We start from the raw sequence: 21,902 nt of genomic DNA on the forward strand, positions 1-21,902 counted from the left end.
TGTCAGAGAACATATTACACCAGCCTAGTGACTCTCTCATGGAAGCTTGGGGAGAACATACGAGTACACGTGACGAGAGAGAGAGAGCAGAACCCCGGCTCCCGTTCGCTACATATTCATTTTGCCTCTCGCACCCTTTTATCATTGGCTGTGACAGGCATATTTAGACGGATGGAAGTTTTAATGATGCTAAAATGTTCATTAACTTTTAAATAGGCAGAAATCGCCGGTAGTTAAAGTAAATTACACTAAATTAGGGCCCGCTGCCATTTGCTTGAAGTCTCTTTTTGACCTCAGCATGTTGCGCATTTTAAACAGCTTAGTACTGACTGTGCGTGTGTGTGTGTGTGTGTGTGTGTGTGTGTGTGTGTGTGAAGGGAAAAGTATCTCATAGACATTTAACTGCATTATTTATTTATTCATTTTCGTATACCTACTTATTATATTATACTAAATTAAAACGTTAACATTATTACATCACAGTGCTTTTAGGTTCTTAATTCTGATTGGTCAGTAGGTGTACATTTATTTCTGTTTATTTATTTTTTAATTTTTTCATTCCAATGTTATTTACTGAAATTGTTGCAGGCTGTGCAGTGTCAGTGTCACCACTATGTAAAGGTTAGAGGCATAGCTGAAAATTCTGGCGTGGGAAAATCTTCAAAATGGAGAAGGTTTTTAAACGTTTCTTTATTTATTTTAAGACAGAAAAAAGGGTGGTGAGGGAAAGTTTGTATAATGAATACATTTAAAATTTATATAATTAATTAATTATTAATTAATTATAAATTAATATAATTAATAATGAATACAATTAATTGTTTCTATAATTCATATGACCTCAAATATAAATTTAAAAGGATAAACAGTATAAATGTATAAATATTTTTTTTAAATAATTAAATAAATAAAGTAATTGCTGTTGGTACATCAGTCCGGTATAAGAGGAATCAATCATTTTAGTGTGCCTTGCTGTTAAAAAAAAAAAAAAAAAAAAACTCTTTAAAATATTGTGCAAGAGGCAGTGGACTGAAATCTCCGTCCCAGGCCCCTTTATTCCTTTAGCGGTTGAATAAGTCAGTACTGAAACTGATGACATCCCGAAGTCTGAGCATGTTGGAGGAAAGTTTGAGAGTGACTAGACTTTGAATAATCTGCTGCGGTAACACAATGTTCCTTGACACAGCCGAGGACTTGCTGTACAGGCCACTGCCCTCATATCCTTCACCATGATGTTCCCATCAAATCATGACTGCTTTCCTCAAAGAAGACACTGTGTAGGGACTGCATTTTTTTCTTTTTTTAAGACAAAACTAAATCAGTACATTATATACACAGTACAGTTAACTATGTAGGCTTAGTTATGGGACACTAAATGTCTGCAGGTATGTTTGTTTATGATCTTCCATGTTCGATAAAGATTCACTATTTCTTTTTTAATTCCTTGCAAATCATCTGAATCCTGTGCTGTCTGTTAGACAGCATGCAATTGCTCCAGTCGTCTTCACCTGTCCAATTTCGAACTTCTGCCCACTCAGAACCTGTACATGTTTGACTTGAGTGAAACTGTTGGAGGACATGTACCTCAAGGTTTGGTATGTTGTGAGATACTTTTACAACCTTGGTTGAAAAGAGTGGTTCTCAACCATAATCTAGACTTTCAGTCAGCTCGAACCAGCTGGCCGTTCTCCTCTGACCTCTCGCATCAAGGCATTTCGACCCACCGAACCATCTCTAATTGGATGTTTGTTTGTTTTCTTGTACATGAAAATCAGAGGGAAAAACTCAACTAACTAAACTCAGTAGCCCTTGACCTTCATCTGCATTTTATTATGCACTGTGTTGCTGCCTCGTGACTGGCTAATTGGTTGATCTCATGAATGAGCAGATGAACTAGTGCTTTTATTGAAGTGTCCACTGAGTAAAAATATTTTAATAGGTATATGATGATTACGAACCTAAATCTAATTAACAACGTTCCAGAAGGTGTGAGAACACTAATACTCCTCCTCCTGATTCTTGCACTTGTCTTGCTGCTAATTAGGGCAAGCATATGTCTCACCTGAATGATCTATCAAATATCTATCAAACATCACCAGCCTTTCATTCTTTCATCACCTCCAGAAAGATTATATTTGTGGTTGATGTTTGGGTGGCGAAGGAACGTTACCATGTTTGGTGGTTTCTAGATGCCTCAGAGTCTGAAAGGCCAGAGAGAGTAAGGGCTCTGGAGTTGGACCTCGGCTAAAAGAATATTAAAACAGTGAAGCTGATTGAAACCTATAGCAGACCTCCTGTAGGTGCCATGCAGGCCAAGAACCATAACCAGCGATGAGAGCAAGCTGTAGAATTTATGAATTTTATCTATAAAATAGTAATTTCTCATTTTATGGTACAATACATGAGGTTGGATAAATTTGTTATGTATTGAAAAGTATCCTCTGTATTGTTAGTTTAGACTTAAAATTGTGATTCATTATATATGAATTATAAGAAACTAAATGGATGGAAGTCTAATAATCCATGAGTTATAATATCTTTTTCTTTCATTTTTTGTCATGATCATGACTCAATTCGGTGCTCATAATGGAGCACTGTATTGTTAGTGTCTGAAATCTCTATCAAAGTTCCTGCAGCAAATATGGTATTTGCTGTATCTCTAGATCGAGTAAGTCCCTGATCAAAGTAAAAGCGAATGCGATTATCCACGATGCTGCGATGATGCTGCCTCTAGAACATGATCTTAAGCCCGAATACACACAAAAAATAATACTGATCACAAGGAATTACAATTTTTGTACAATGTTGATTATGTCAAGATCGTGAGAAAATGACGAGAAAACAACTTTTGTTATGGAGAGAAAAGTGATCAGGAGAAAACAAGAACGAAAAAAAATATTATAATGCATGGCCTTTCAGGACTTCGGTAAAAAAGATCCAGTAGATAATAATATAAACCAAAACCAAATGTATTATAAATTACAAAACCAAAAAAATATGAATGAATGAATTAATAAATTGAATAATTAATTGACACAAGCTAAGAAGTACATCTCAGTGCTAACAGCAATATTGCATTTATCTTGTGGCAAAAAAATCTAAGCCTGAAAGCACAAAAACATTCCCCACGCCAGAATACTGACTCTTGCAAGTCACTGACACTGGAAACTCCTTCTATTATTGCTCAATAAACCTTTTTTTAACAGAACATTTCCCCATCTCTAAATTATAGGCAGTTATGTGTAATTTCCTGTGGATTGTTTCTGTAGAACCAAACCTTTCTAGAACAAATGTATTCATATAAACCTATAAATACATTTACAGCCAGCTCTAGTGTCAGAGCTGCAGTAATAAGTTAACGAACACCTCCTGACCAATCAAAATCAAGAATTCCACAGCTGTGTGTTAAAAATGTGGTTAATAAACCGGGTTTATGTAGCATAGGGTAAAGCTTTTACTTTGCTGTGAATCTTTATAATTAACCCTCGAAGCTGCGTGGAATGTAATGGATTACACCGTTATTATCAGGAAGACTTTAATACCTTTAATCTGAGGTTTCGGGCAGATATTTTGCATATTTCATCGTAACTCAGACTTGTAAATCTTTAAGCTGCTCTTGGTGCCTACTGCGCTGTAGCTCGATAATATGAACACCTTGTCTGTAAGATTATTACATGTCAACAGATTTCCTGTGTACAATGTACAAGTGAGTTAAAGTGTGCACACAAGGGATTATTTGTCGATTACATACTGTATATTATCCTGCATACAGTAATGTGTAGAAATGCAAAGGATGTCTTACACCATCAGCTTTGAGGTTCAGGTCCTATTCCTTCAAATAGGTATGATGAAGGTGTGTGTGTGTGTGTGTGTGTGTGTGTGTGTGTGTGTGTGTGTGTGTGTGTGTGTGTGTGTGTGTGTGTGTAAGAGAAAGGGATGTATGTGGGCGGCTGTAATGCATTGATGAGGCAGGCAAGCAGCCAGAGGCGGTATGTGACTTTGGCCCTCTGTGTGTAGGTAAAGGACCGGAGACTCTCAATGCAGGGCACAAGCTGAATGACAACGAGTGGCACTCTGTGAAGGTGGTGCGCCGGGGCAAGAGCCTGCAGCTCTCTGTAGACAATGTGACTGTGGAAGGTGGGTAGCGCATAAACACACACACACACGCACACACACACACACACACACACACACACACACACACACACACACATCCTACCTATTGAACATATACTGTAGTAAACACAAAAACATTTGGGAAATGGTGATTCGGCACAGATGCCAGTGCTAGTTCATTTAAATAAAATGAAAAATATCTGGTTCGGAAACGAGTTAAAAATTGTAAATATTTACATAGATCCTATGCAAATTTACACAGTGTGTGGCAGTAAATATATATATATATATATATATATATATATATATATATATATATATATATATATATATATATATATATATATATATACAGTATATACACACACCAATCAGCGATTATAACATTATGACCAATGAGTGAATCTCTTCATCATGGCACCTGTTATTGGGTGGGATATACAGTATTAGCCAACAAGTAAACGTTTTGTCCTCAAAGTTGATGTGTTAGAAGCAGGAAAAATGGACAAGCGTAAGTATTCAAACGGGTTTGACACAAGGGCCAGATTGTGATGGGAAGACGACTGGGTCAGAGCATCTCCAAAATTCAGTATCTATCAAAAGTGGTCCAAGGAAGGAACAGTGGTGAACCGGCGACAGGGTCATGGGCGGACTCACTGTTGCAACGAGCATTTGATTTGATGATAGCTTTGCACACTCTTGGCATTCTCTCACTCAGCCTTATGAAGTAGTCACCTGGAACGGTTTTGCAACAGTCTTGAGGAGTTCCCAGAGGTACTGTTTTTCACATTGTGGGGGTCAACACTGCTTTTGCTTGGGTTTCATATCCTTTTTCCTTGTAAAAAATACTCCAGGTGACTTCCTCATGAGGATGACTGAGAGAATGCCAAGAGTGTTTAAAGCTATCATCATAGCAAATGCTCGTTGACTGCTTTTCCTTCACTCTCCGGTCCAACTCATCCCAAACCATCTAAACTGGATTTAGATCCGGTGATTGTGGAGGCCAGGCCTCTGATGCAGCTGTTCATCATTCTCCGAATGAATAGCTCTTACATAAAGCAAGATTTGTATGTGCTTTTTGGACACATCACACTTTTATGTTCTTATTCCTATCAAAAAACCTTTATTTCAAAGGTGTGTGATAGGGTTTACTGTATATCTGAGCTCAATCGCAGGCCACTGTAGAACTTTCACTCCAAACCATGTAAAGTAAATCTTCATGGAGTTTGCTTTGTGCACAAGAATTGTCACAAAGCAAGAATTGTCATGCTGAAGAGTTTTGGTCTTCTAATTTAAGTAAAGGGAAAATGTAATGCTGTAGTATCCAAAGACATGCTGTACAATAGTGTGTTTGGATGAATGCATCAGGATACTTTGATATTGGATATGCGTCCTATCAGACAAAAGTGACTCGTAATGATTGGACCAAATATAGGCTTTTCACATTTGTGTTTTAGAACAGGGGTCAGCACCACTTTCTATCCATGATATGAAATCCAAGCGAAAGTGTGTTAATCCCACAATGTGATGTGAAACATGTACAAAGTGAGATTTTGCTGTATTATAGTCACATGCTGTATGGTTTTTGACACAAGTTTATGTAATAAATGAAGTAGGAATGCAATTGTCGTGAAAAATAGCAATAAATTGAAATATTTTTGACACATATTTACAAGCACTGCCTACTCAAGCAGCTTTCTCAATTTCTTCAGGCCAGATGAGCGGAGCACACACACAGCTGGAGTTCCACCACATCGAGACCGGCATCATGACAGAGCGACGCTTCATCTCTATTATGCCCTCGAACTTCATCGGGCACTTGCAAGGCCTTTCGTTTAACGGAGTGCCCTACCTGGACCAGTGCAAGAATGGCGACATATCGTACTGCGAGCTGAACGCCCGCTTCGGCATGCGTCGCATCGTGGCTAAACCGGTGAGCTTCAGGACCAGAGGCAGCTACCTGGCTCTGTCCACCCTGCAGGCCTACACCTCCATGCACCTGTTCTTCCAGTTCAAGACCACCAGTCCTGACGGTCTGCTGCTGTTCAACTCTGGAGACGGCAGCGACTTCATCGTGGTGGAGCTGGTCAAAGGGTAAGTGCGGATCAGACCTGATATCTTCACGCACTGTGGTGTTTGCAGTCCCGGTGGAGATCTTTAAAACCTTATTATCTTGAAAGGTTGAAGTAATCTAATCCTACTGGCTATAAATGCTGGAAATGGATAGAGTAGAAAAAGCGAGAGCTGATCAATGAATCCACGGAGATTGTGTCTTCAGGACAAAAGGAAGTGAAATATGCTAAAATAATGTTTTGGTTATTGATGCCTTACATAAAAAAAAAAAAAAAAAAAACCTTTATATGCAGCATCAATCATACAGGTCTCTGTGAAAGCTGTTAGCATATAGTATTAGAATGAGCTCAGTGATATGACCATGTAGCCTGCATTACTGATGTGCCTGCTGTTAGAGCAATATAATCAAGACCTCCTGACCAATTAGATTACAGCACTCGAGAGTACTTTGGTATAAAGTACTGTAAAGATTGTGAAAAAAATATATTGGAAAGTTACACTATAATCCACCAATAATGTGATTTTTAAAATATATATTTAATTAAAATTTAATGAAGTAAAGCATCAGTATAAAAAACTGTGCATCGGATACAAGTCGGCATTTGTAACACGATAATTTTTAACATATTTGCAAACTATTTATTTATATATATATATATATATTTATAATTATTAGCAGATGCGCTATATTTTTATTATTCAGAAAGTCACCAATAGTTTGTGGCCGTTATTTGATATGTAGATTGATTTCTCATCGCTAAACTGTTTCTCAACAGTGTTCTCCCAGCACCACCACTGCATCGTGAAGGTAACATATTACAACACTATGGATGTTGTAGAATAAGATGGCAGAGGTGGAGCTTCCTGGAGCCAAACAAGAAAAAAAACTCTGGTTTTATTGAAACTTTTTTTCGGCTTCTCCCGTTAGGGGTCGCCACAGCGGATCCTCTGCATGTTTGATTTGGCACGTTTTTACGCTGGATGCCCTTCCTAACGCAACCCTCCCCAATTTATCCGGGGTTGGGACCGGCACTAAGAGTTGGGGATGGTTCCCTGACCGGGGATCGAACCCGGGTTGCAGCGGTGAGAGCGCCACATCCTAACCACTAGACCACTAGGGGACCCTTGGTTTTATTTCATTTAATTTTTTTAATTGTCTTTTTTATGTGCTGCAAAGGCCTGTTTGTGAAGGGGCTATGGGTCAGAAGGCACTAAAGTAATTTTAAATTTGATTTGAAAAAAATGTATAATATAATATAATATAATATAATATAATATAATATATTATTATATTATATCAATTCAATTTATTTTTATTCGTAGAATGCTTTAAAAATTGGCATTCATCTTCATCAAATCATCATTCAAATCATCCTCACAGAGATTTTTTTTTTTTTTTTTTTACAAAGTTTCCTGCTTATAAGTTTGTTCCTTAATTGTAAATTGATCTCTAATGAGTGAGCCAGTGGTGACCGTGGCACAGTAAAACTCCCTGGGATGGCATGAGGAAGAAACCTTGAGAGGAACACAAAAGGGAACCCATCCTCATCTGGGTGTCTGGAATGTCCATTCATTACAGTTAATTATTGTTGAGATGTGCAGTGACAGGTGTGTAAGTGCAAAACTGTTAGTCTGCAAACTAAAGTCCTGAGCCATTGTAATAGATTGTTGAGAATAATTACAGTTAAAAAGCATCCTTAAGGTTCTTGAGTGACTTTTGAGTTTAATTCCTGTTTTTAAATTTGTTTGAGAATAAACAGTTTTTTGTAACTGAGAAAAAAAAGTAAGTACTTTTGTAAGATGTTGGTCGTTCTAAATTCTACCTTCAACAAGTTACAGCTGCTGTGTTTGAAAATTATTTCTTAAAAAAAGCCTTTAAATGGTAATATAATGGTGCTTGAACATGTCTGAACATCTCTAGTTATTTCCAATACAAATGGCAGAATTTGGGACTAAAATGTCTTTTCTCTAACTACAAAACCACGTCTCCGGCCAGACGTGTCTTCTTTCTCTTCTCCAGTTTTGTCTTGTAGTCTGTTTCAGTTCAGCTGCTTTTTGATTAGTGTATCTTAGTGAAGACGGCTGTAACTCTATTTAAAATCCCACTAGCACGGTTGCCATGACTTGAACAGATGCTGCGCAGGCACATCAAATAAGCAAACCCTTAATGTTAGAATTTTATTTTTCAATCAGAGTGCTCCTACTTTGGGAGTTTATGTAAATTAGACAAGTTAGAGAATGGCTCAAGTTTCATTCGAAGTATTATCCATCTCTCTCCTGGCCCGTAAAAAAAAATGTCTTAGCGAAATGTTTGATGATTCATCGTATGACAGCTGCAGAGGCTAAGTTTAGATGGTCGATCTGGACAGAGATCAGTCTACAGCGTTGTTTTTTTCACTCGGTGACCAGCGATCACATGACTCTCTTAACTGGAGTCGGCCATAGTTAGCATCCTCTGCTGCTGATCATGCGAACTGCAAAAGCGATGGAAACCCCAAGGGCTTTCTTATTTTCTCCAGGTGAAGCTACAGCTCATACAATTGTGTAACTGCTTTCCTTTTATAGCAGGAGGGGGAGGAAAAAGTGCTGCGTGGAGGCAAAGCCAAGTTCAGTGCTGGAAGAGTGGATAGATCCTGTAAATCTGGAATATAACACAGGATGAACTGAACAACAAACGATTTATATTCTTTATATACTATAGTTTATATTCTCGATTAATATAGGCATTATATTCAAATCCGAACAACTTTAACAGAAATATCAGGGCATACAGTATACAGTGTATAGGTGTATAAGGAATACTTATATTCATATATATTATAGTATTAACATAACTATTCTGTGACCTTTAACATTGTAATTATGGATTCTTTTAAATCCATGACAATGTCAAATTCCAAAGTGCAGATCTTTCCTAAATTCTCTTTGGTAAATATGCAACACATGCAACTTTTTCAAACATAAAGCAGAATAAGAGAACTAAAAGATGATGAAAGAAAACTGTATGGTAATCCACAACATAATGCAACACAAACCCAACCAGTTTAGGCAAGCAGCAATCTGGGGTTTGAATGTGGCACATAGTGCGAATAATTTGACCAATTTTTATAGGAAAACTTGATGGTGGGTTTAGTTTGGTCTTTTGAACTAATACATTGCATAAAAGCAGAAACTTTACCAAAGACACTCTGTTGTAGTGCATGAATTGTGGCTGAATGTAGTATTTAAATGGGAGCACTTTATCCAACATCTAAAATATAACATTTACACTTTAATTATTATCCGAAGACATCTTTTTTTAAATAATTCCATCACAGCACAGGATAATGTAAAAAAATAAATAAATAAAGGACGGTTGTCAAGATGGAGGGATCAAAAGATTTTCTAATGATTTGATGTTGTTCCTACGGCAGCATTTGTGAGTTAAAAAGTGAGTCCACTGAATCCAGCACTCCACTTCCACATTAATTATGCATAGTGTCAGAGTTAGTGTCAGGATTATGACGGTTAGATATTGCTAATGTGGAGATCACTGAGTAACGCTGTAATGCGATTCTGGGATTATTTATCAGCTTGTTTATTTATTTATTGATTCTGCAGATTATGTTTTTGCGATCCTATTTCGTATTCTGATGCGTAAACATCGCCGCTGTTTTCTTCTCTGCGCCGATGTAGTTTCAAGCACCTTGGGTCCATGAAATCTATTTTTTGCTGCCACAAATAAGGTCTGAACCCCTCTTTCGCTCTGGAATTCATTGAGTCGATGGCAGGAGAACTGATATTATAAAAGGAAAGGACCCTCAGATGCTTAACTTTGTGCGCTGCCACCATCCAGAAATCCAGTCATTCAGTGAGCAATTAGACAGCAGGTGGCCTCGTCTCTTACTGCTGCCTGCTGCTGCATGCTGAATGAGAACAGTGTAATGAGTGTTCACTGCATACACTGCTCTCCTCCCATCTCTCTCCCCATGTCTCTCTCTCTCTCTCTCTCTCTCTCTCTCTCTCTCCCCCATCCCTCTCTATCGACCTATCTTGCTCTCTTTCTTTCTCTTACTCTTTCACTCACATACACACATGCAGACCCTCACTTTCTGTTCCCATCATCAACACACATTTTCCTGCTCTGTCACTGTCCCTCTACACTATGAACACACACACTTATCTCTCTCTTCCTCTCAAACACACACTCTCTGTATTATTTAGTTCCATTTTATCTGGATGGTGCTTTCAGCAAAATCTAATTTTGAAAGAAAAAACTCTTAGAATCGACAATAAAGGAGAAGCATTGAGAAAGAGAGAGAGAGAGAAAAAGACCTCCTCTCAGTAGCACTGGATGAATATATATATATGAATATATATATATATATATATATATATATATATATATATATATATATATATATATATATATATATATAACACGTATTTCTGTGACTATTTTTATTAAAATATAAATATATAAAAGATTGATTCACGACATTCCTTTTATTACTTAGATATTTAAAAAAAAAAACTCCACTGCAAAATAATTTTTAATTACTAAACATTTGTTTTACTGATACGCCGTCTCAAATCAAGCACCAAAATCCGCCATGATGCACACATCCGACAATTAAAGCCGTCTGTGCGGAAACAGCAAAAGCTCCGTTTGGTGTCATGATGATTTACATATTTTAAAACAGCATCATTACATTAATATTTTGTCTTCATGCTCTATGTTGAGGATGGTTTCACTGATAATTACCATACATTTGCGAAAAGCATCCATATTTGTCCATGACCATGATTTTGATTTACCATCACATCCACATGTTATTTTTTTTTTTGGAGCATCTTATTCCAGGGTTAGTTCTTTCTTTTGCTCTAGTGATAATAACCTCCAGTCTGCTGGCAAGGCTTTCTATTAGATGTCTGAGTGTGGCTGTGGGGATTTGTCCAATGAGCCACAGGAGTGTTAGTGAGGGCAGAGAGTGATGTCAGATTTGCAAGGTTGAAACTCTCGACATGAGCAGATACTGTATACATGACATGCAGAAGTTTACCGCTGTATCTTATAGGGAATGTGGTATAAATCAGAGCAAGCACTTAGATTTTATATGCAAAGAGAATTTAAGCAGCAGAAAGACCTAAGGATCAGTATGGATCAGTAGATCCAGCAGGTGAGGAACCACAGCATGGCAGGTTACCACAAAAACACACTGTATATTCTTTTTCTGTCCTGGTCTCAATTTCTTTTCAATGTGCGATACAATTCTAATTCTAGAGCTCTTAAAATCTTTCTGTGGTGAGAAATAACTATGCTTGCCCTACATACAGCTTTAAACCTTGTAGAAAACATAGAACACACAACAAAAAGAAAATTGTGGATCCATTCTGATTGGATTTACTGCTTGCAAACTTTTAGCTATCTTTAAGAATAAATTAATAACCCTACTAGATAATAATGGTGTATATTCACAGCTACTTATCACACACTTTTCTACTAGAATTTTTACAAGGTAATAGATTATACATTAAAGGATGTAGAAATTGTGCTTATTTTTGTTAACTGGGTAAGTGGTAGCTTAGTAAAGAATATGTTGGACCTCTGATTAATAGGTCATGGGTTCAAATCCCAGCATGTCACTGCTGGGCTCTTGAGCAAGGCCCTTAACCCTTAATTGCTCAGCTGCATGTGAGAGATAACTGAAAATTGTTTTGGATAAAGGCGTCTGCCAAATGCCATAAATGTAAATGTAAGAATTTAAAGTTAAAGAGTTAAAGAGTTTTAAAAGTACTATATCATTCCTTTTGTTGCACAAACGGGAAATCAGTAGTTTCTGAACTACTCAAGGTTCAACCCACCAAACCAAACAATTATGCCACAGTACCTGATATCATATCCCCCCTACATGCTTTATTTGAACTTCTTGACTTGCCCAATTTAAGCTTTCATTGTACACATCATAAAAATCCTGAAGCGTGTTGCCTGAAAAGCGTCAATTAAATATGCACGTGGGTTGGCAAATCTATACTTCATGACATCATCTACTGTTAAAAGTGCTATGTGAATTATTATAATGAAAAAATCTACAATTAAATGAACTATCTGTGTTTGATATTATGTTTTGCAGGTACATCCATTACGTCTTCGACCTCGGAAACGGGCCGTCACTCATGAAGGGCAACTCCGACAAGCCGCTCAACGACAACCAGTGGCACAATGTGGTGGTGTCTCGAGATGACAGCAACGTACACACACTGAAGATCGACTCCCGCACTGTCACCCAGCACTCCAACGGAGCCCGCAATCTGGACCTCAAAGGTAGCGCTACATCTTTTAGACCATTTCTTTTAAATGCTCCAAATGTTCCGAACCTGATTGTTTCCAACTAGAATAATTATAAGACTTGAGTAAAAAATGGCACATGGTCTTTTGTGAGCCTTGGGAAAATCCTTCTGACCTTTCCCGGGACCCTTTTGAAAACGCTATTAAAATCCTGTCATACAATTCCAGATAGTCATTTTTCTTCTATTTAATATTGGGTCTATAAAAACTATAATCAGCAGCCGTTCCTTGGAGCTATTTATAAACCTGTCAGCTCACCAGGTACATCCTATTTAGAATTAGAAAAATATATTTTTTTCATAATATACATTTACCTCTACCTCTAATACAACTCTTTTTTTTCTTTTTGTAGTTAGAAAAACAACAACAGTGCCTTTAGGAAAAGAGTCAATTTGGGCTTATGATTTCACATTTACGAACCTCGCAAACCTGATTCGATCTCATGCCGTTATTGCTTGAGTCTACTGAGTAATGATTCCGCAGTAAACCAAATTCTGCTTCAATCTGCATATTGTAACTGGAACAGGAGTGCCATGTTTCCATATTCAAACAGATAAGGTATCATTTAGCCTGGTAATCGATGTGTCTTCCTTTTTCAAACACTGAAATAAGGATTAAAAGACTTCTTTAAGACAGAAAGAACTCTGTTTTTACTAATCTGAAATTCCACATGCTAATAAACAAAAGAATAATTCAAACAAAGATGATCGATTCTATGTATAAAGTCTTATAAGTAGTAGAGTAGAGTAAATATTGATCTTTGTCTTAAAAAATACTGCCTTTGTCTAAAAAATACAGTTTAGAAATTTGGCATTTTATATCCCTTCCTATGCCAGTGAGATTAATGAGCTTAAAAGCATCAAAAATTGAAATATCTGTTGTATTTTTATGCATTTATATCTACACAAGAGGTCTATGTACTGTACATCTCTAGCAATATCAGTTTCAACAGCATGAGCAGGGTTTTTTTTTGCATTGTTTTTATAAGTGTAATACGTTCGGTTTACAAACGTTCCATGACAAAAAGCTTGTGGATCGTGAGGTTTTTCATTTGAAATCACCTTTTCGTTTGACTTTGAAGGTTATCAGTCATTTTGATTGTCGTATCTAATAATTTACAGTATATGTTAAGTGACTACCTTTAACATTGTGCAGCTCCTTTATTTTGCTAAGATAAGCAAGTGTTCACATTACACACAGACAGCAGTAATTGAGGTTGTGTTTTTGGACACAGAGGTTATATTTTAAATTGGGCAAAATGTTGAATCATCACTGGAAGTAATATATTTAAATATAGTATGCATAGGCCTGTACGATGATACAGAGGGTGGCACCACCGGTCCAATCCCAAACAGGTTGCTGTTACATCCATGGTATTTTTCTACCCATATTATGTTCCCACCAGAACCCTGACCTGCTCTCATTGAAGATGAATGAATGACTAAACATGCACCATTCACGATAAATGAGTTCTGTTGGAGATTTCAAACATTTTCTGCACAATTAACTGCAAACATAATGAAATGATGCTTGTTTACGTGTGTTTATTATAACGGTCAGGCTTTACTTTGGTTTTCATTTTGCTTTATGGTTACGTCAAAGTCAGCAATAATTCCACAGGATAAGAAGCCTGTTTTGATAAAACAACCCTTTGTGTAGCAATAAGTTGGAGGAAAAAAAAAAATTAGTTGGTTTCCTTTTCAGTACTCACATGTAATAAAGTCTAAATCAAATAAGGCTGCAAAGCGACATTTCCTGCTGTCAGTACAACAGGCTCCAAGGGCCCTTTTATTCCTTTTCTTTAGAACAAGTCCTTTAAACATCAGAAGAATAGTCTCACAGTATGTGTCAGTTGTAATTGCTCAAGCAATTATGCAGCATAGAATAGGGGGGGTGGGGTTGCGAAATCCTCTAACTCCGGGACATATCTGTGATGTGAAAAATGAGCATTCTCAAATGGGACGAATTGGCTGGCAGTGATGCATGAATTTTGGATTCATCACTAGAAAGTAATGGCTGACCTGCTCCATTTGTTGGCATGATAATGCAACCGGAAAGCTTATGCCAGGCTTCTTGGTGAGGTATTTGCTAATTGAGCTATTTTCCTGAAGAATTGGCTGCTTTTGTGACGCTCACAGCTGTTTAAGATTAATTTGTTTCATTGACGTGAAAGTTACTGGAATCATTTTCTCACAATTAATCCGAGTGAGTCAGCATTTGCCAGAGTGAAGCCGCAACTGAGTTATGTACAGGGATGTGAGCTGCATCCAAAACCTGATGTTAGCTTGGCAAATCCACATTGTGTTTAGGGTAGTGTCTGAGCCAGAATGCTTACAGGACCACACTTATCTGCCATACTAATACCGCTGCTGATTCCCTGAATAAATCCAATGCTCTGTCGGATTCAGACCGGTGACTGGGGAGTGTCATGTTCATGGGCCCAGTCCAAGATGACTTTGTGCTGCAGGCCATAATGCACATGGATGTACATAGTGAGCAACAATACACAATTAGAATTTAAGTGGTGATTGATTAATATTAAAGGGACCAATGTGTGCCAACAAAACATCCCCAGCATTATTAATCCACCACCAAAAGCCATAACTGTTGACACAAGACAGATTGGGTTTATGGGTTTGTGCCAAATTCTGACTTTGCCATCTGCATGTTGCGGCATAAACTGAAAGATTTTAGCATTCCAGTTTTAGTGACCTTAGAGGAACCCACAAAGGACCAAGGGAAACATGCAAAACTCTACACAGACAGTAACAGAAGATCTGAGACTGTGAGCGAACAATGTTAGATACTGCATAAGGGGGGTGTTAGCTCAGTGGTTAAGGTACTGGGTTACTGATCGGAAGGTTGGGGATTCAAGCTGCCCATCTTTGGGCCCTTGAGCAAGTCCCTTAACCCTCTGTGCTTCAGGGGCATTGTATCATGGCTGACCCTGCTCTCTGACCCCAGATTCTGAGCAAGCCGGGATATGTAAAGAATGGATTTCACCGTGCTGTAATGTATATTTGAAAGAAAAGGCTATTCTATAACCACAATTCCAAAATAAGTTGGTACAATGTGTTAAATGTAAATAAAAGCAAAATGCAATAGTTTACAAATCCTAAATAACTCATATTTTATTCACAATAGAACATGAGAAAAATGTAAAATGTTTAAAGTGAGAATATATACAATATTAAGGAAAAATAAGGCCATTTTGAATGTGATGGCTGCAACACGTCTGCAAAAGTGGGACGGAGCAACAAAAGTCTGGAAAAAGTAAGTGCTATTAAAATTAAACAGTTGAAGAAACATTCTGCAACTAATCACGTTACTTAACAACAGATCAGTAAGATGTTTGGGTATAAATAGCATATCTTAGAAAGGCAGAGACTCAGAAATAAAGATGGGCAGAGCTTCAGAAATCTGTGAAAGACAAATTGTGCCTACAAAATGTGGAACAATTTGAGAATAATGTTCCTCATTATTCTTAAATTAATAAGAATCAAGCTGCATGACTTGTGACCTTCCTAAATTCTCCCACACCACTTGAGACCACTTCATTGCTACATTCCTCTGACTGACTTCCTGTAGCTACAATTTAAAACACTGATCTTTGGCCATAAAGCCAAAAATGGACCCATTTACTTTATAGCACTTATCAGGTGTTGCACCGGAACACATGATAAATATCTTATCATTTACAGTACTTAATACTAGAAAAGTTTTAAAGAATCTGGAGATAGTGCTATGCACATGGGACAAGGGCAAAAAATCTATATTGGATGCCCGTGAACTTCGTGCCCTTGGGCGGCACTTAATTTAAAACAGTTATGGTTCTATAATGCAAATCACTGCATGGGCTTATTAACACCTCCAGGAATCATTGTCTGTGAACACAGTATCCTATGTCATCCACAAATCCAGGTACAATTTAGCATGAAATAATAAGGCAACCCTAACCATAATTCTAGTCTAGGTTCTGAACTTGGGGTGCCTGCAGTCTACACCTTTCACTATTTAAAAACATTTGCTGCGACATGAAGGAAACCTAAAACTGTTGAGCAGCTACAATCCTGTATCAGGAACATATGGCACAACATTCCTGTCCCAAAACCTTTAGCCACTGGTCTTCTCAGTTCCCAGATGTTTGTGGAAAGAAGACATGATGCTACACACTGGTAAATATTTCCATGTTCTAACTGTTCTGAGACCTGTTGCAGGTCAAATTGAAAATGACCTTATTTTTACCTTAAAATGGTATATATTCTTAGTTTTAACATTTGCTATGTTTTTTATGATTGTGAATAGAATATAGATTTATGAGATTTGCAAATCATTGTATTCTGTTTTTATTAAAATTTTACGCAGTTTTTTGGAATTGGGGTTGTGTACTGTATATACCTTCAGAGCAATAAGTCTTGGGCATTGATACAATTTTCACAATGTTGCCTCTATGCACCACCAAATAGATTTGGAATGAAGTAAGGGGTTACAAATATTGTGTTATTCATTTAGGAATTTATACATAGTCCCTTCATATTGACAGGTTTAAAATTAATTGTGAAATTGACTCTAGGCTGATAATCAGTCTATCCTGACTATACTGATATGCTCATGTCATTTTCCCTATTTAAACATCTGAAGAAATTGTTCATTTTTATCCACACAGGCCCTGTAGGTTCTTGTTCAGGCCCATATCATTTAAAGACTAGACTACTGCAACTCGTTCTTGGCAAGTTCAATTCTCTCACAGCACTTGACACCACTTCATTGCTACGACTGACTTCCTGTAGCTTCAAATTTAAAACACTGATCTTTGTCCATAAAGCCAAAAATGGACCTATTTACTTTAAAGCACTCAGGTGTCGCACCGCAACACATTTCCTCGGATCTGAAGGCATGCTTCAAGACTATTCTCTATTCTGGAACTTAGGTGGTGGAATGTCTAAATAACTGGGTCACTAGTGGTCTTCAAATGAAATGTACAGCAAATGCTATCATTTTTTCATAAGTAAACCAATATCATGTATTCCTAAGACTTCAAAGCACTTCTGTAAGTCACCCAAATGCCATACTGTAAATGTAAATGTTGGTGGTGGTAGAAAATATTGATACAAATGAGTGTATCAAATGTCAAAAATGCAATATCGATATAAAAAAAAAAAATTATACAAGTTTAATAACAGTTGTTTTGTTTTGAGTTTATATGCTGACTGCTAGATAGATGGCAGTCTTCTTATCTCTGGACTTAAACAGTGACAGGAAGTATTATCGTAAGGGCACACTACTAATTTCAATGTTAATATTCACCTGTTTCCTGGGGCGCAGCTGTAAAAATGATTATGGGCATAACTTCGGCCGAAAGTGGTTTAAAGAACAGTGCTATATATATATGCCTGGGAGTGCAGGACATGCATTCTGACTGTTTTCTCCACCATTATAGAAGAAATAATAGTCTTTCTTATTCTTTATTTTCTTGTCTCACTAGGATTGAAGCTTTTAGATGTAAAAGACCAGTTAGCGCTCAGACCAGGCTTCTACAACTAGCCTTATACTAATAGCAATACTACTAATAAAATACAATAACCAGCATCAATCCCATTTCATATTAGGTGTCTTAAATGAATATGTGCATACAGTATGTTTAAATTTTTTTTTAAAAGATTACCATGTTAGGTACAATGATACTAATCGCCGATTAGGTGTGATACGGGTAACGCCGGCACAGGTTCCATAGTTTGGTCTCAAACTACTAAGGTCTCAGGGTTAGTAGTGTCATTTTAGATGTGAATAATGCAAATGCAGATCCCACTTTGTTTGGGTTAAATTACATTTTACCCTCCCTGGGTGGTAGCTTTTATACGCTAGGGCTGAGTTAGCTAGAGGGAGTGAACTGGAGAAAGAAATTGACTTGAAATCATTCTATTAAGGCTTATGTGTTTAGAAATGTCTAAACTATTTTACTAACAGAGTCTACAGAAGATTTTTTTCAAGCGATAATAAATAATACTAATTGGTTAACAGATTTTTTTTTATTGTATCCTTTTTTCCTTAAATAAGAAATATCCCAATATGCATCGCAAAATATCTTTTTTTTTTATTCCAGTGCAACTCCTCATCTGAAAGCAATTGATTTTCCTCCCACCCAGCAACAAAAAGGCTTTCGTGCCTTCCCGCGCCATTCATCCATCGGATGAGTATTGGGTGTATAATTGGAAGTGTGTGATTGAAGTCTCCCCAATAGCTCTTCTTTAAAAGTGAGACATGTAGAGCTAATGGTGTGCCTACGCTGTTTCCCATGACCTGCTCGGGACTGTGAATCATTTCCGTGAGGTAGCTGACAGGACATTACTGTAGGCCTGCTTCAGATCCACACAGAGCATTGGCTGTGAAAATGATCAAATTCGTTTATACTATACTTTTGAATAGAAATGTTTTGCCATGCATGCACAATTGAAGATTTTTTTTTTTTTTCTAGAAGAGTTTGTGTGCAAAAAAATAGAAAAAAGCTTTTCTGAGAATACAAACTATGGACAGAAAGTCCTGCGTGATGCAACAGAAGAACATTAACCTGTCCAAGCTGATTCATGTTTTCGTGATTTCGTGTTTGAATTCCAGCAATGCCGTAGCCATTTGTGGCTGGAATTGAAGACAGCCTAAACCTGAACCAGCGAGCTGTACTGTCTATGTTCTTTGGGGGGAAAAGGGATGGCATACGTTATTTCCTGTCAAACACAACAACACTAGCCAATCGTGGGCTTTTCATTGCTTCTCCATGAGTGTACAGAGTACTTTCTTTTAGTGGGTTACACTGCCTGAAAGGTATTGAACTTGTGTCCTGGAAGAATCACATCTTAAATTTCACCCTCCCTGGGTGGTAGCTTTTATACGCTAGGGCTGAGTTAGCTAGAGGGAGTGAACTGGAGAAAGAAATTGACTTGAAATCATTCTATTAAGGCTTATGTGTGTAAAAATGTCTAAACTATTTTACTAACAGAGTCTTCAGAAGATTTTTTTCAAGCGAGAGAGCACATAAACAATGCGTACACTCGCATGCTTTTATTTTCTGCTTTAAATTATTATTTTTGGCTGGTCTCAGTGCTTTAAACCTTTAATAACCAGTACGTGTTTTACTCTTCCTGCGGTGTCTGTGAAAACCGAACTCTCCTCATTAACAGTCAGCAGACACAAAATCCTCATTTTCATCTTGTATGCAATTAATCAGAATGCACAAATTAGCAGTTTTCCAGGATCTGACTTCAAATCTCAGGTTGTAAATGCCTGTATGCAGCTTTTTTTTTCTTTTCTTTTTTACAAGCACTGGTAATTGGAAATGATTTTCCCAAGCGAATTGTGAAGAAATATGGAGGTGCTGTTTTATATTTATATGGTGTTGGATATAGGGTATGTTTATTAAGAGGCAAAATATATTAAAATAAATAAATAAATAAATAAATAAATAAATAGATAAATAAATAAATAAATAAATAAATAAATTGCCGAATTAAATGCCAAATTGTATAAACGCTACATTCTTGCTGCTGAATAAACTAAACTCATTTTAAAGGCACTGTTAATGATGGTCTAATTGGCTTTAGTCAATTTGTGGTAAAACAAAAACAAAAGCATGTTTCAGCATACAACCAGGGAAAGCAGACTTTTGCACAGTGGGCTGGAAATTGCCGTATGTATTCCTCCTTGTCAGTTATGCAGCATAATTGCCTGTCTTTCTGCCAAAGCTCAGTGAAATTGGATAGAAATTTCTCTCACAAATAATGCGCTCTAAGCATGCCTACCTCAGCCAGGTGATTAGAGAGTCCTTCTCCATCTTTTAGCCATTTCCACTGGATGTAATTGCGGAGAATTACTTTCTACATAAAATCTGATTTTTATTCTGTGCTATTCTATAAATCTTTGCTTAAGAAAAAGTGTGAATGGGATACAAGTTGGCATTTGGACCATTTTAACATATTTGCATTGGTAAAAATTAATTAATTTATATTTATTTATTAGTGAATGCGTTATACTTTTATTATTACGAAAGCGACTAATAATTTGTGAGCGATGTTTTATATGTAGATTGATTTCCCCTCGCTAAGCTGTTTCTCGTGCACGTTATCTCAACTGTCACTACGTGAATATGGCAACACTACGGAGATTGAGGCGTGTTCTGGGATTCACATAAAATAAAGATTAACATGGCAGAGGTAGAGCTGCATCTTCCTGGAGACAGAACCGCCAGAACGTCTGTCGTTTTTTCCACTGCATCGAATCGCATTGTGTTGAATCGAATGAAAATCATGGGGTTGAATCGAATCGCATCACATCGGTAGCTGCTTGATATGTATCTTTCATGTATCATATCATTGGCTATGCACCAAGATAATCATGAACATGCACATCACTAATGCATACAGTAGAACCACACTGGAGGTATCTGTGTGTGAGAATGTGTGTGTGAAAACCAAAGGTTCATATCCTGTACAATTCCACACCACATTTCTGTATTTTCTCTCATTCTTTAAAGCAGCAAAAGTAAAAGGTGTGATCTGTCATCAGTACAGCATTGACATCAAATGATTATTAATAAAAACATAAGACGTATCCTATCGTATGAAGCGCCGTTCAGAAGACGAGACGCTTAACCTGCGGTATCCATAATCTTTTATATGATGAATGATTTTGTTGGTATTCTTTATTTCCTTCACGGAAACCACATTAATCTCAGATTTGATGAAAGCCTTGTCTGATTTTATTCATTTTATTTTATCCATTAATGTGTTTGCAGGGGAGCTGTACATCGGCGGTGTGGGGAAGAGCATGTACAACAGTCTGCCGAAGCTGATTGCATCTCGAGACGGTTATCAAGGCTGCCTGGCCTCTGTGGACCTCAACGGCAGGCTGCCAGACCTCATCAGTGATGCCCTACATAAGGTGGGCCAAGTGGAGAAAGGATGTGATGGTGAGTATCTGTTTCCTTTTCTAGTGTATTTCCATGAAATTTTCCACTTACCGCTCTCCAATTTGATCATGTTAATTCCTTTCTCTTTGACTAAATCTAGACTAGTAGAACTGGCATGCAAAAGAGTTTACCAAGATACAAGCAAATCCAGGTCATTTCTAAAGAAGCAGCTACTAGTCCTTAGCTCTGTGCTCTATTAGCTTTCAGAACAAAAATACAATAAAATGCTTCATCCCGATTGGTTAATCCTGTTTCTCATCACAGCAGCTTATATGGAAGGTGAAAGCTTAGTGGGTAAGGCATTGGACATTGGACAAGGGTCATGACTTCAAACACCAGTCAATTCAAGCTTCCACTCTTGGGCCCCTGAGCAAGGCCCTTAACTCCATAGCTGCTCAGTTGTATAAGTGAGATAATTGTAAGTCG

The 21,902-nt window shown here is 37.3% G+C and overlaps 1 protein-coding gene across 8 annotated transcripts in view; it reads left to right on the plus strand.

Annotated features, from left to right (window-relative positions):
• Positions 1 to 21,902, plus strand: part of nrxn2a (neurexin 2a) — a 399,544-nt gene that overhangs the window by 197,454 nt on the left and 180,188 nt on the right. For all 8 annotated transcript variants that reach the window (XM_046867424.1, XM_046867425.1, XM_046867418.1 and 5 more), the window contains 4 exons: positions 4,018 to 4,137; positions 5,829 to 6,210; positions 12,303 to 12,493; positions 21,303 to 21,476. In XM_046867424.1, the coding sequence (XP_046723380.1) occupies positions 4,018 to 4,137; positions 5,829 to 6,210; positions 12,303 to 12,493; positions 21,303 to 21,476 (867 nt within the window). The remainder of the gene's footprint in view (positions 1 to 4,017; positions 4,138 to 5,828; positions 6,211 to 12,302; positions 12,494 to 21,302; positions 21,477 to 21,902) is intronic.

The sequence above is a fragment of the Silurus meridionalis genome, chromosome 15 (assembly GCF_014805685.1).
Source record: "Silurus meridionalis isolate SWU-2019-XX chromosome 15, ASM1480568v1, whole genome shotgun sequence".
NCBI classification, from domain to species: domain Eukaryota; kingdom Metazoa; phylum Chordata; class Actinopteri; order Siluriformes; family Siluridae; genus Silurus; species Silurus meridionalis.